This window comes from Aphelocoma coerulescens, chromosome 4, assembly GCF_041296385.1.
Source record: "Aphelocoma coerulescens isolate FSJ_1873_10779 chromosome 4, UR_Acoe_1.0, whole genome shotgun sequence".
NCBI lineage: Eukaryota > Metazoa > Chordata > Aves > Passeriformes > Corvidae > Aphelocoma > Aphelocoma coerulescens.
In genome coordinates, this window is record NC_091017.1 from 67,065,162 (window position 1) to 67,078,870 (window position 13,709).

Below are 13,709 nucleotides of genomic sequence, written 5' to 3' on the forward strand. Positions count from 1 at the left end.
AAGGAGAAGACAGATTCATACATACCTGGATTTTTAATCTGCAGTGTAGTCAAGGTACAACCCGAACTTCCACTGCATAGTCTTAGTTCCCTCTTAATTTAAGCGTTAAATTCAGTCTTTAAAATAAGAATTAAAGACATCAGTCTCTTTTCCTGTCATTACTTGTATTTGCAAATCCCAAGAAGGAGAGGAAAAAACAAAGAAAAAGAATGATCTGCAGAAAATCACTTCTTCCTATTATTTTAAACCCTATTTATTTATGCCAAACTGCATGCAATTATACATATATATAGGTATATATATGCACATAAATGTTTAATACATATTTATATGTAAATGAACACATTATTCTATGGTTCACCATTATCCTGACTGATAGGATGATCATAGCCATAGAATGTAGAAAGACTACATTCCTAACTAAATATAAAAAGCCATTGTGTCTGATATATTCCATTTTCTGTCCTAGCCTTTGTTATTCTCCTTATTCCCAAGAACAAGCTGTCGTGAGAAGGATGGGCCTAAGTCAATGCTACTAAGTGCCTGACCTGATGAGCATACCTGTCTGCAAACAGATGTGTGAGGTTTTTTGGTTTAATCAGGCCCTAAGAGAAAGGTTTGTACTGTAGAAATCTTTCATGCATTATCTGGTTTTAATTAGGGGCTTTAATATCCATCAGGTTATGGCCTCAATGAAAAGGCTGTTACTAAGAAGGTATTAGATAGTGCTTTTACAAATCAGAACTGCTACTCAAAAAAAAATATAAACTTAGGGACTTAGGATTCTTAGGGACTAGAGAAGATTTAATCATGGGCAACTTGTTTTTGTTCTGACTCCTACAAATACCAGTCCTGAGTATGAAGCTGAGTGACCATAGACTGAGCAAAAGACCTGATCACCTAATTTTCTATGGGCATGAAAGTTTTTTGTAGCAAAAGGCAAGCAAAACATGGGGAGTGGCAGGCTTCAGGAGCAACCCTCCTGCATTTTCTAAAAATGTTCAATATACAGGAGAACCTAGAGTTGACACTGGCAGCTTGAGTTTTGTCCTCTTCTCTACTTTCCTGTGCCTTCCCAGCCTTCTCCAGCATATCAGTTCTCAAAGAGGGATGCAGACCATGTTCCTTCCACTGATTCTGATCAAACCATTTCTGCCGTAGACATTCCTAAGATGTAATGAGCAACTTTACCTTTTTAACTTGCATGATGAATTCTTTCTAGTTAAGTGAGACTCCATGCACAGCTGAGTGTAGACAAAATACCAGCCAACTTAGTATTTTTTTTAAATATTATGAATGCTATTTTCCTGAAAAATAAGAGAAGTAGAAGTACTCTAATGCAGGAATTGCACTGACTAAAGAGAACTCTTTTAAAATATGCATGATCTGTCATTCTAGGTGTTCTGTTTCTTTGCATTTGAACACAAAAACTGGCATTACATTCCCTGTTTATGACTCTTCCTACCAGTAAAGAGCAAAACAGGTAATGCACAACTGCAGGAGAATGGTAAGTTTTCTTTACTTTCAGGAAAATGCTCATTCAGTGTTGGAAGAAAGTGATGGAAATTTTTCCACCTGTTAGAGGAGAAAGGCTATTCTTTCCAGTGGTTTTTGGTTCTCAGATTCCAATTCCTCCCCTGTAGTGGGTACAGACTACTTTACAATGCACTTGTAGTCTCAGGTACACTGTGAGTTTCCTTTCTAAGCTTATCTTTCACACAGCCTTTAGAAAGCATTATGCATTATTTCAGATTCCTGCTTCCATGTAATTCTGTTTCTAAGTAATACTTCTGTTAAAACTAGAGACAGAAGATACAACTTTGCTGCTGAAAACAGATATTTTGATTTTAGTATTAGGTAGCTCAAGTCTAGAAAAAAGAACTGGGCAAATATTGGCTGAATATGTTAATAAACACTCGTTTGATATTAACTGTTGATCCTAGAAAATAGTTTCTTGTGCTGTTTCAAACAATTTCTTTGGAAGTGGAAGAGCCTGAATGGGAAGCAGGCTCAGTGAGCATGTGTCAGTAGGCAGCATGCCGTCATCCAGCTTCCTTCCAAGTATCCTCATCACCCAGTCAAGTACAGATAATGCCATTCGACTCCTGCAGGTCCATGGATGGCAAACAGCAGACCAAAGGTGATTCAACACAAGCCAATTAAGATGTGCTCTGCAAGCACATTGCTACTGATCACCCTCAATTTAAAAAACCCCTAAAAAATAATTTACGGAATAAGGACCAGAATTAATTATCCTGTATGACTCACTGAGCAAGCTCAGACTCCTAAAAGACCTCAGCTCAGCAGGACACCAGTATAGGAACCATCTGGTCCAACACTACATTTCGGGTCAGGTTCCTATAAATGACCATGTTTAAAGAATTTGAAGGGCCTTGTTTGATGGTGCAATGTATCATCTCATCTTCCTGTAGATTAATTAATGCATAATTATTTGGTATGATCTATCACTTCTCGTTTGTCCATGCAGTAGTGGGAAAAATGGAGTAAGACAGAGGTTTAAAAGAGAAAACCTTTAGCTGACTCACCTTTTCCAGTGCTGCTGCATGCAACTCCCCAAACTGATTGCTGCTAATTTATTGCCATTCTTCCACTGTAGTGTCCAAACTATCACAATTTTAATTAAGAGAAATAAAGAGCAGCTGAAACAGCTGCCCAAATGATAACTGTGGTATCTGCACATCTTTCAACAATGCTTTGTAGTAGGAAGAATGGATGTCTTAAAAAATTAAAACTGCAAGGAGCTACAGGATTTTAACTGAAATCTGTGACTTGTGAAGCAAAGCTACGAAGTGCCAGGACAGAACCCATTTGCTGGATGAATTGCTTGAGTCCATTTTGAATTATAATGCTTCAATGCAGGGAATATCCTTGCAAATATCTGCTCTTCCATCTATATCTCTGTGTCTGCAGCCCTTGCTCAGGAAATCATTAGTTTCAGCAGGAGGAAGAATGGGGCCAAATAACCTAATTAGCTTAATATGAAGCTTGAATGCTTAAAATAAACCACACTTATCTGTGATAGAAAGGGACTGGACTGACAAAGGCTTAATTTCATGGAAAGTGACTATAGCCCCAAACACAAAGTAGATCTCTTCACTAGGATAACAAAGATTTATTATCATATTATCACAGGGTATTATTATTAATACCCTTATTATTAGCACACTTCATGCATTATGATCTGACCTCAGACTGAACTACCAAGCCTTTTATTTTACTGCCAGAATGATAAAGCTCCAAAAAGTTCTCACAATGTCTAATTTTTATCAACATAAAAGTTACCATGTTCAATATTTACAGTGGTTTTGCGCATCAAAATATCTTAATACTTGACAAGGCAGCTGATGGCTGGATAGCAGTATGTCTGTCTTCAGAAGTTCTGGCCACACATCAGGAAGAAGAGAAAGACACATAAAACCAGAAGTCCACATTTTGGAATCTCACTGGTGCCTCCTGCTTAGGCAGCACTCAACAATATTGCTTCCAGGGACTGCTTCCCTTGGCATCTGGTGTGTGTTTTCTAAAGATATGCTGGATGAAGAGCAATTCAGTTACTGCTGTAAGCAACTGCACTGCTACCTTACTGAGCAACTGAAGGCAGGCTTCCACAATAAAGTGTGAGTGTGTGCATTAATATTTCATCAAAACCAGTCATTTTATTTCTGGCTTCCAAAAAGCAGCATCAAACAAGTAGTAACATACTATGAACCAGCCAGGGTAATCAATGGAGGCAGAGGAAAAGCACAGGAACTGCACCATGCATTACTGTGTGTGAATGCCCTTTTCTAATAAAAGTGATGAAAAATACAGAATAATGATAAAGATACATGAATAATGCATGTTTTCCAAAAGTATTAACTCTGGTGAGATCACAATATAAATCAGTATTCTGTGGCATTTACAACGATGCTCAGTTAAACTTCCCAGAGCCAACCAGCATTAGTGCCCCAGGTACCTGCACAGACACACTACTCCCTCCTCCTTTCCATGGCCAGGACCCACCCAAGGCTCCTGCAGCCCAGACCACAACTATTTGTGAGCCAGACTACAAGGAAGCACTGTCCTGGCAGTGTCAGCACAGGTGGCCTGGCACTCCATCCGCTTCTCCCTGTGGCAGGGATTTGGCAGCACAGGGTGCAGTCTGAATCATCCATTCCTTGGATTCAGATGTTACTGTACCCATGATGCCCACACAGTCCCCTACAGAAAGTGGTTGTGGACATGCCCAGTAAAGCTACTCAAGCTAAGCTGCAATTTTTTACTTACAAGCACCAATAGAAGGATGCTATTTTACAGATACTAGCCCCTACAGCAATACACTGAATATCCTTCTATAGTTGGGCCTATTAAAAAAAAATGATTAATTTTTTAAAAGTATCTCAAGACTAAAGAAACACAGCAAAATTACCCTCTAATCTTTGTAGAATTAATTCCTAGGAAGTCCATGACACTACATTTCCTGAAGTCCCAAAGGAAACAGTTACACAAGGGAGATGTTCTTTGAGAACTTGCCAGTGCACATTGAAGAAATAGGTTATACATAAAAGCAAAAGTGATTTAATAGATTGTTTCACAGTTTCAGTTAAAAGAAAAAGCAAATCAACAAAAGGTGAAAAGAAAATAAGGAGGTGGCCTGGCTAATGAAAAGTCCATGTGTTTCAGTGATCTCAAATGTTCTACGAAATTTTGATCATGAAAAGTATCACAGCTCTTTTCCATGTAAATTTTCCAGTCATCTCAAACACGTTGCTGGGCCATGCTAACTAGTAAAATATCTTTGTTTTAAAAAAAGTACTAGTATTTTTGTATCAATGGGAAAAATCACATTGGTAAGATGTTTACCTAGTTTTATTTCTGCAGGTTTTATTCTTTCCCATGCAGCTGATTTCTCCCCACAGGATATCGACCTTTATTACTTGCTGACAACATGTCTGGCAAATAGCTTTCTGCTGTGGTAGCTGAGGTGGAGCCATCTGTTTTTTCTCTAGAGAGCCATGCCTTATTCATAATGGCATTTTTGTGTTTCATTCCCTGGGGAATAGCACCTGCATGCTGATTTCCTGTTTGACCCCAAAATTTATCATCACGTTTCGACAACCGATCCCTCCCCTTCGTGGCCCAGAACACACCAGGCTCCGGGGGCACCGCAGCTTCCTTCATCCCTGACAGCACAGGCCAAGGGGCTTCCTCAGGGATCACGGGTGGGCTGGGAGCAGCCCGCGGGTTTGAGCCGGAGGGGACAGCTGAAGGTATCTGAGGAGGAAAGAGAACAGAAACTGTAACCTTGGATGTCCCTGTGTGTTTCTGTATGCCTCTATGGAAACAGGCCACTCTATGCATTGTGGCTGATTTCAGCTGTAGCCTCCCACATAACTGTACAACAAGCCCATGTCCTGCTTTCACTGGGGTTTAATTAAAGCTCATATGATTTATATAAAAAAAAAAATAAACTCTGAGTTCATGAAGATCAATCAAAGAGCTACTTGCATTCTGCTCTTCATAATAGTTTTCTTTTATGGTCCTATTTTCACTGCTCTTTTGACGTGTGAGTGTGAGAGAGAAAAGGACCAGGGAACTTTATTTGAACTGTTACATATATCCCCTGGACTAAGTAACATGTTATCAGAATTCTGAGTCAGCATTCCACTGCCTAACAAATTTCTTAACTAAAAGGAAATCTGAGTATCGTGCATGTTCTTTTCATCAATGCCAAAAGCAAAAACTATGCTTTTGCTTGTTTCATTACATTTATTTTAATCCAATATTATAAAGGATATTCAGTAGACTAATATTTTTAACTACTCTACCTAGCTGGCTCCAGTAATTGCATATTTGAATTTTGTTTCCATACAAGTATGGAGAGGTTATGTTTTCTCAGAGAAGCTGAAATCTCTTGCGTGTTTAGTTTAGCAGCAGACTGTCACAAATGCAATTGCAATTGATCAGCTCTGTTCTTAACAGGATTCCTGCAGTTAATGGAAATTACTATAAAGAGCTTCAGGGCATAGGAATAATTGGATCACTGAAAAAAAAAAAGAAAAAAGAGTTGGAGGGGAAAAAAGGTAGGACAAGACCAACGTAACAATTTTTTTTTAAAACATCCAACAATTTTCAAAGATTATCTTACCATAGAGTACACCATGATGAAAACAAAATCTTTTAATTATTTTTACAAGCCCCGAGCCTCTCTTACACAATGGGGAAGAAAATGCATGATGAAAGCCATTAAACATTTATTATTGTCAGCTTGTTTAAACTAACAATCAACTGTGTATCTCTGGAAGGAATCATTCAAATATCTGTATCTTCTGCCAAGAATAAGAGATTTCACTAAACTAAAAACAGTAAGAAAACTTTTACTGACCTGGCAATTTTTGTGATGGTTTTCTCTTAGGTCTCGATGCAAGGCTGTGATCCTCTGTGGGCTTGTTACTCGCATAGGAGAACCAGCACACACATTTGGGGTGATGTGAGAACTGTGGGGGCCATCCACCCCTGGCTGAGAGTTTTCAGGTATGGACCCAGTCATCCCATTCCCTTTGGCACATGCCACATGATCCTCTGGCTGTCCATTAGCCTGTGAAATGTCTGTGGAGGAAGGCAGCACCTGCAAGAGAAAATAGTATTTTAAGAAATTCAAGATAGATTAAGTTTTCCAATGCTGTTCACTTTGGATTAGTGGAAGCCATTTGGATGAGTTCATTAAAAGAAATATTCACAGAAATTAACTGTAAATAAACTGCATTTAGCAAAATAAGGAAAAAGATAACACACCAATTATTTCAGATGTGAAGCATTCCTGCACCTGTCTAAATAAAGAATCATGTATTCAACAACTCATCCTCAAAATAAAACAAAAAATATCTCTAAGCTTTAACTGCAGCTGAAAATTCAGCTTGGGATATTAAGAAAACCTATATTGAAACTAGAAAAAAAAATTCTAAGTTTAGAAATTGTCTCATGTTAGTTCTCTTGAAGAATCTCAAAATTTCTAACAGGATTCTTTTACACACATATTGTCTCACTCCACACTATACAACTAACTCAGGTTTGTCTACCTCTGAATGCTCAAGAAAATTAAGCTGAACAGACTACAAAAGTGTGTTTAACTGCATGAACTCTTATGCAGACCCTCCTATTGAAAACAAAAATAATATTAATTCAGTTGATCTTATTTCAACTCCAAATCAACTTTAACACCACAGCAAACTATCCTTTTAGATTATCTTCACTGAGCTGCATACAAATTTAGAGAGAAATGATAGTTTAATTATGCACATTTTTGTAACAGTTGCAAGCAGGAGTAGAAGATCTCCCTGAATATAAATGACTACTACAGGGCAGTAGCACTTTATCATTCAAATACAAATTTAATATAGCTACCAGATTATTGTTGCATTTTTTCTTGCAATTGCAAGTCTTGCCATTTCAGCCTTTGGGTTTTTGAACATTTATTTATTTCTAAAATAATACACCCCATTATGCATTACCATCTCACTGCCATCAGCCCTCTTGCAAAAGCTCCAGAAATGCAGATACTATAAACATGCCAGGTCAGGAAGAATTACTTAAAAGAAAACACATTTTACTTAAAATACTATATTGTTTTTTACCTCTGTGCATCTTTATTGAGTTTTAGCTACATCACTTGTGTCCATTAAAAAAAAGAAAAATCAAAGGACTCTGAAATTCCAGAGCAGTGTAAGATTGCTCTGAAATGACTCAACAGAAAGATGAGCATTTATTGACAAGCTTCTGCATCTAAATATAGTTCTATTATGACATGAAGACAAATACACAGTGTTGTTGTCATTTCACCTCCTGTCCTTGGCTCCCCATCAGCAGAGGGAACCAGTTCTGATGAATTGTGGCCACTGATCTCCTTAAAGTACCCAACACAAGCATGTGTGGCCAGCTGGGACACTGCCCAGGAGCAGCTGCCACCTGGATCCTTTACTTCAGGCTGAACAGGCCAGGGAACAAGGCAGACACATCCAGGAATGGAAGGACCACTCACACTGGCCAATTTGGGGCATGGAATTTAGACTGCTGCTCTTCCCTAAAATATTTACTTTCTCTATGCTGATTACAGAGGGGGCCTGTGACATTATCTGGATATTGCATTTATTTAGGTAAGGTAGCACGAATACCCAAATATATCCTAGCATTGCAGGCACGGATCAGTTGGAAAGTGAAAGCTTACATTTGGATGTTCCCCTTTAAACACAGGAGCCCAAGGCAGCTCCAGAAGTCCTTGGTTTCTTACCAGGGATACAAGTGCAGTATCTCTCCCCATCACTCACAAAAAATGCCAGCTGGCTTAAAGCGATGGTGGAGTCACAAAGGTCAGCCCTGAAATGTTTTGAGGCATGAAGATATTGGATCTAAAATTATTTGATGAGAATTTCCTCACTACAGGAAGCACAGTTAGAGGCATTTGTGGTGATAGATGAGAGTGAGCAGGAGCAGAACAAGTTCTGGAGCTCAATGACCCATGCAAAGGCAAATCACTGCCCTCCTCATAGGCAGGAGAGCTGGTAAAGCTGCCAGAAAAAAACACACCACCAAATCAAAGCTGTGACACTGGCACAAGTCATTTCTAGAAAAATAACCTCCTTCCAGGGGCATTCCTTTCCTTCAACTCTTCACCCCATAGACCCTTTTGCCTCTGGGAATTAGCAAATTTTTCTGCAGCCAAAGTAGTGACACTCAGCAGAAAGCAGGGTTAATGCAAACCCCAGTGAATGAAGATGCTACTACCCTGACAAAGATTTCACAGTATAGTCTGCACTACATTTGAGAGGTGGTATGATTCTCTCAAAAAGACTCATCTTTGGTGTGCCATAAGACTAACACTAAAGATCACATTCTCTATAGCACTGAGGATGCAGCTAAGCAAAAACTCTGCATTTGTCTCAATGCCAAGACATTAACTTGTTCTTTTTAAATTTTTTTAAATTTTTTTTTTACAATATTTATTGTATTTTCCTATGATTTTTTCTTTCCTCTCAATTTTCCACAAATTACTCTACCTCGGAAGAAATGAAAATATTATGATATTTGACCAAACTCAGAAGAGGGTAAACTTGCATAATGCCAAGCTCTAGAAAGGATTGCTATTGAAACCAAGAAACATCAGCTTCCCCCTACACTAAAAAAACCATTAGACAGTGGTGTTAAAGAGAAGATGAAAATGTTTTAATTTATCTGGGTATTTTTAGTTGTACATTTTACGTTAATTTAAATTCTATTTTTTATCAGAAAATAAAGGTTGGTTAATTTTAAAGATTTTTTTTTTTTAGTCATGGCTATTCCTCTATTGGCATTTGCTGTTCTAGACAAACACATGCTGTTGCCCATGAATTACAGCAAAAACCACTGCTAAAATATCTGTATTATGTATGCAGTCAGGAAATTGATCTAAATCTTGTCAACTAAACCAAATTTTACTTTCAAATGGCACTAACCTTGAGTAAGAACCTTCTCCTCAGCCATCACAAATTCTTGAGATGCCTCTATCCAAACAATCACGTAATTATTGAACATCTTAATCAGTTATTTCATTGGAAAGGCCAGGCTGCCACTAACTTTTTAAGATCCGTATTTCATGCCTTTCAGTGTTTTTAATAATTTCTCTAAAAGTTAAAAATAACATACCTCTCAGCAATGGACTTTACCCTTCTTTAAAAAAATTACTAAATAACTAATTCCACTGTTTTATCCACTTGGATGATGATGATTCCAATCACTCAAGGCATGTTTTTTGTTAATGTCAGGTAAAAAAAAAACGGCTCTTCTTGCAAAAAACCTTTTGTCTTGAAAGATTCTTTGCTCTTGATCAGCCTTGTCACAAAAAGACTGAAAGTCCAAAGTTAAATTGTTTCTCCTGTCTGAGGGTGGGACTCATCAGACCAAAGCATATTTCCCCCTGGCCCCCTTGACAACCACTGCAGTCCAACTTCTGTGGCTCTTCCCACCTTATCACAGAATCACAGGATGGGTCAGGCTGGAAGGGACCACACTGGGTCATCTGGTCCACCCTCCCTGCTCAAGCAGGGTCATCCCAGAGCACATGGCACAGGTTTGTGTCCAGATGGTTCCTGAGTATCTCCAGTGAGGGAGACTCCACAACCTCTCTGGGCAGCCTGTCAGTGCTCAGTCATCTGCACTTACCTAAAGCAGGTACATAAAATGGGCAGGATAATTCCTTGGAAGTATGTCTTGACTGTGAAAATAAATAGATAAACTACCACGGATGACTGTCGGACATACAGACATTATACAGGAAATGTATCTCACCCTCAGTGCCAGAAAAGTCTCTGACCTTAACAACCATGCACAAACCATTTTAAACAAATCATCAGAGAATTTTATTTCAGGCCTATTTCCTTCAAATATGATTCAAATATGGAAAATGGTGATTTCTTCCAAAGTGGTGAGTAGAAATACAAACTAATAAGCAAACAAAAAGCATTGTTCTACCAAAATCTATCTCAGAAGAAATCCCTTGACAGAAAGAAGAATTAAGCTATGCTGCTCTGCACATTTAATCCCTATTCTGTAAAACAATTCACTGCACTGGACACATTCTTTGCCTGGAGCTTTCCATCCATAAGGTTTAAGATGACTGCATGAAAAGCATTAAAAAGCACTACCATTTATCCCTATATTCCTTGCACAAATTCCCTTTCAGCCCCAAGAAATGAGGGCAAACAGCCACAATGGTTTCAGATCCACTATGGAAAGAATATAAAAACTGTATCATCAAGTCAAAGCCTTCCAGCACAAGAGAAATTGGATGAGTACAGCAGAATTTTCCATTACAGACATCCAGACAGAGGCTGTTGGCTCAATCATTTGAGAGAAAGGATTAAACATACTCCTGTTTCTCCACACCTAGCCCAAAAGAGAGAGAAAAGGCCCAAAATACCGCAACTCTACTGGCTGGGCTGAGTCCGTGGGAAAGGCAAGCCAAGCTCACTTGCTCCTCTGTGTGGTTCTCTGATCCATCAAAAGCAGCATGGACAATGCCTCATGCTCAAGCCAGCCAGACTGGGTAAAGCCTGTTTCTTAAACTTTGAGTAAACACTTAAACTCAGGAAAAAATCAGGCCTCCTCTTTCACACGTCCTATTAGTTGTCTGGAACATCTTCACTTGCTTCCTACTTTTACCAACCCAAGTAAAGCAGCTGTTGCAAAGCCAAGTCATAGTCCTTTTTTTTTGGTGTTTTGTGAACATGAACGTACAAGATCAGTTGATGAATGCTGTCCTGTGTTCTTTTCACTGGGAAAGGCAGAAAAACAATAACTGTTAATAATGTCCCTGAATTAATTCTACAAAAGCAAAAAAACAAAGATGAGGCCAAGGTCCTTCCAATTAAAAAAAAAAAAATCAGCATTCCAAAGGAGGTGATTAAAATGGGACATGACAGAAGGCCAAAAATGGACACATATTCTGTGTCTGACATTGGGTGTGTGAATCCCAGCTATGGCATTGTGCCAAGTGCCACGTGCACCCGCTGGAGACAGCCCTTGTCCCAGGAATGTGTCCTCTTCAGCCACATGCTTTCTGTTTTCCAGACACAAAATAAGACAAGGTTTTAAGATGTTTCTCTTGACAAAATTTATTATTGCTCCACTCCAAGGGGCAATGGTTTCTCAATTTAAGTCTTTTAAAAAGAAAATCTATCACAAAGACTTAGAAATTAACTTTTTCATGCCTCCAAAAATTTCAAGTCCATATTAGACATACATTGTCATTCCAATGCCTGCCCAAAAGACTATTTTTTTCAAAACTGAGAGGCAGCATTTGTTCACCATCCTGCACAGAATTTTTGCTTTCACCACAGTGACATAGGTGGTGGATGAAAAAGAATTGAAATAAAATTCCTTTTGTGCAATCATATATGTTTATTATGATAAAAACCCACTAAAATTAAATTAAATTATACTAAATTGATCAATTAAACTAAATTACAAAGAAAGAGCTTCATGGTATACAGTCTTATGGTGAGGAAAATTAATTCAAATCTAGTCCTCTTTAAATGGGCTTATTAAGAGAAGTCTTTTCTGAACATATTACTCTAGCAAATATCCGACTTCACTGAAGAGTGCACTGCTGGAACAAAATCATGAGATACTACATGATTCAAGCAAATTTTATTTCTCACTCACAAATATTTGAATTTAATGCTGGGCTGTGAAAATAACCAAGAATGACAAGCCTCCAAATGCATGCTGCTCTGCTAAACTGAACTGATGGAAGTTATGAGTTAGTCAGCAAAATAAAGCCATAGGGACAACAGGGATTTATCATGTCTGAGAACAGAGCCTTGAATGTTGAAAGTTAAGTCTGAAGAGAAGCTCCAAAGATGGTGGGTTTTGCATAACACTGTCTTCATGGTTTAGTATTTTAATTGGGATGAACATTAGGGAGAAAATACTTCTGGCAACAAAAGGAAATGACCAACCACCCATTGTGTCCTGAATAAGCAAAGAACTGAAGTTTGCTTTGGCTTGTAAGCACAAGTAACTTGGTGATGTCCATAAGTCTCCAACTGAAGCTGAGGCATCCTAGCACTCAGCTGGGGCAGCTCTATCCCCTCCACATGTAATTCCATGTAGAGATGAAAAAGAAAAAAAGAAGAGTTCTTAATAGAACTACAAGCAAATTTTTTCTCTGAGAACATGACTCAAAGATTTTACTGAACTACAAAAGGCCAGGCACTGAATTGAATAGAGAGTCCCCATTCCTTTCAAAGGGCTCTGGATCAGCTCTTCATGCATCACTGCAAACTTTGAGCTGAAATTCATCAGTAAGTCAAGGCACAGAAGTCTGATGCCAATGTGTGACAGGCTTCATTTCTTACTGGGTCCAGTAATGAATAAAGCTGATTGCAAATCTTTAATTTAAGAAGGGGGGGGGGGGGGGAAGGAAAAAAAAAAGCCATCCACCAGGTTTTGTATAGTAGAATTCAAATCAGGTTTTGTATAGTAGAATTCATACGTTAGGAATGACGTAGAAGTAAAAAACTGAGGGGAAGGAATGAGCTTTCAAAGGAAATTTATATAAGTGGATGTTGGGCATAGCTCTGGAATTTGAGATGTGAAGTCCAGTGAGAATAAGAGTTGAAAGCAAGAAATGAAACTTCTGAGATGAAAAGTCAGTTCACTTCAACATATGTCTACAGAATTCAGTACAAGATCTTTTAAACCAAAGGAATGTATCACATGAATATGAAACAGTCTCTCGCTCTTACTTTTTTTTTTTATTGTCATCATTATTAAATTAGTAGTAGTAAAACATGGACATATTTTTATTGAAGTGTTTTCCATTGGAAACCTGATGCAAGAAATACACATTTTTCATGGGAACATACAACTTCCTTGGCAAGAAGGTTTCTCCCTGTTACATATGGAACTACTTATCACAGATCAGAAGGGCCTTAAGCTCAGTGTCAAGATGCCCAGTAAGACCCAGTCTGTTCTCTGCATGATAAAAAACCTCAGACTTGAATCCCATTTGTGCCTGAGCCTAAGTGAGACCTCTGGCCACTATGGTGCTGGACACCATGGGAAGGGGTCTGTGCTCCAGTTGGTATGAACAGATAAATATCTATCAAAGCAGGGAATTTAATGTGGGGCTCCATGCTGCAGATAAGTTCACTGGATATCAGAATATAGATTTA

The 13,709-nt window shown here is 38.4% G+C and overlaps 1 protein-coding gene across 1 annotated transcript in view; it reads right to left on the reverse strand.

Annotated features, from left to right (window-relative positions):
- Window positions 1–13,709, reverse strand: part of C4H4orf50 (chromosome 4 C4orf50 homolog) — an 81,313-nt gene that overhangs the window by 41,437 nt on the left and 26,167 nt on the right. The window contains exons 13-14 of the mRNA XM_069014873.1: window positions 6,386–6,628; window positions 5,151–5,274 (exon numbers count right to left, since the gene is read on the reverse strand). Coding sequence (XP_068870974.1) covers window positions 5,151–5,274; window positions 6,386–6,628 — 367 coding nt within the window. The remainder of the gene's footprint in view (window positions 1–5,150; window positions 5,275–6,385; window positions 6,629–13,709) is intronic.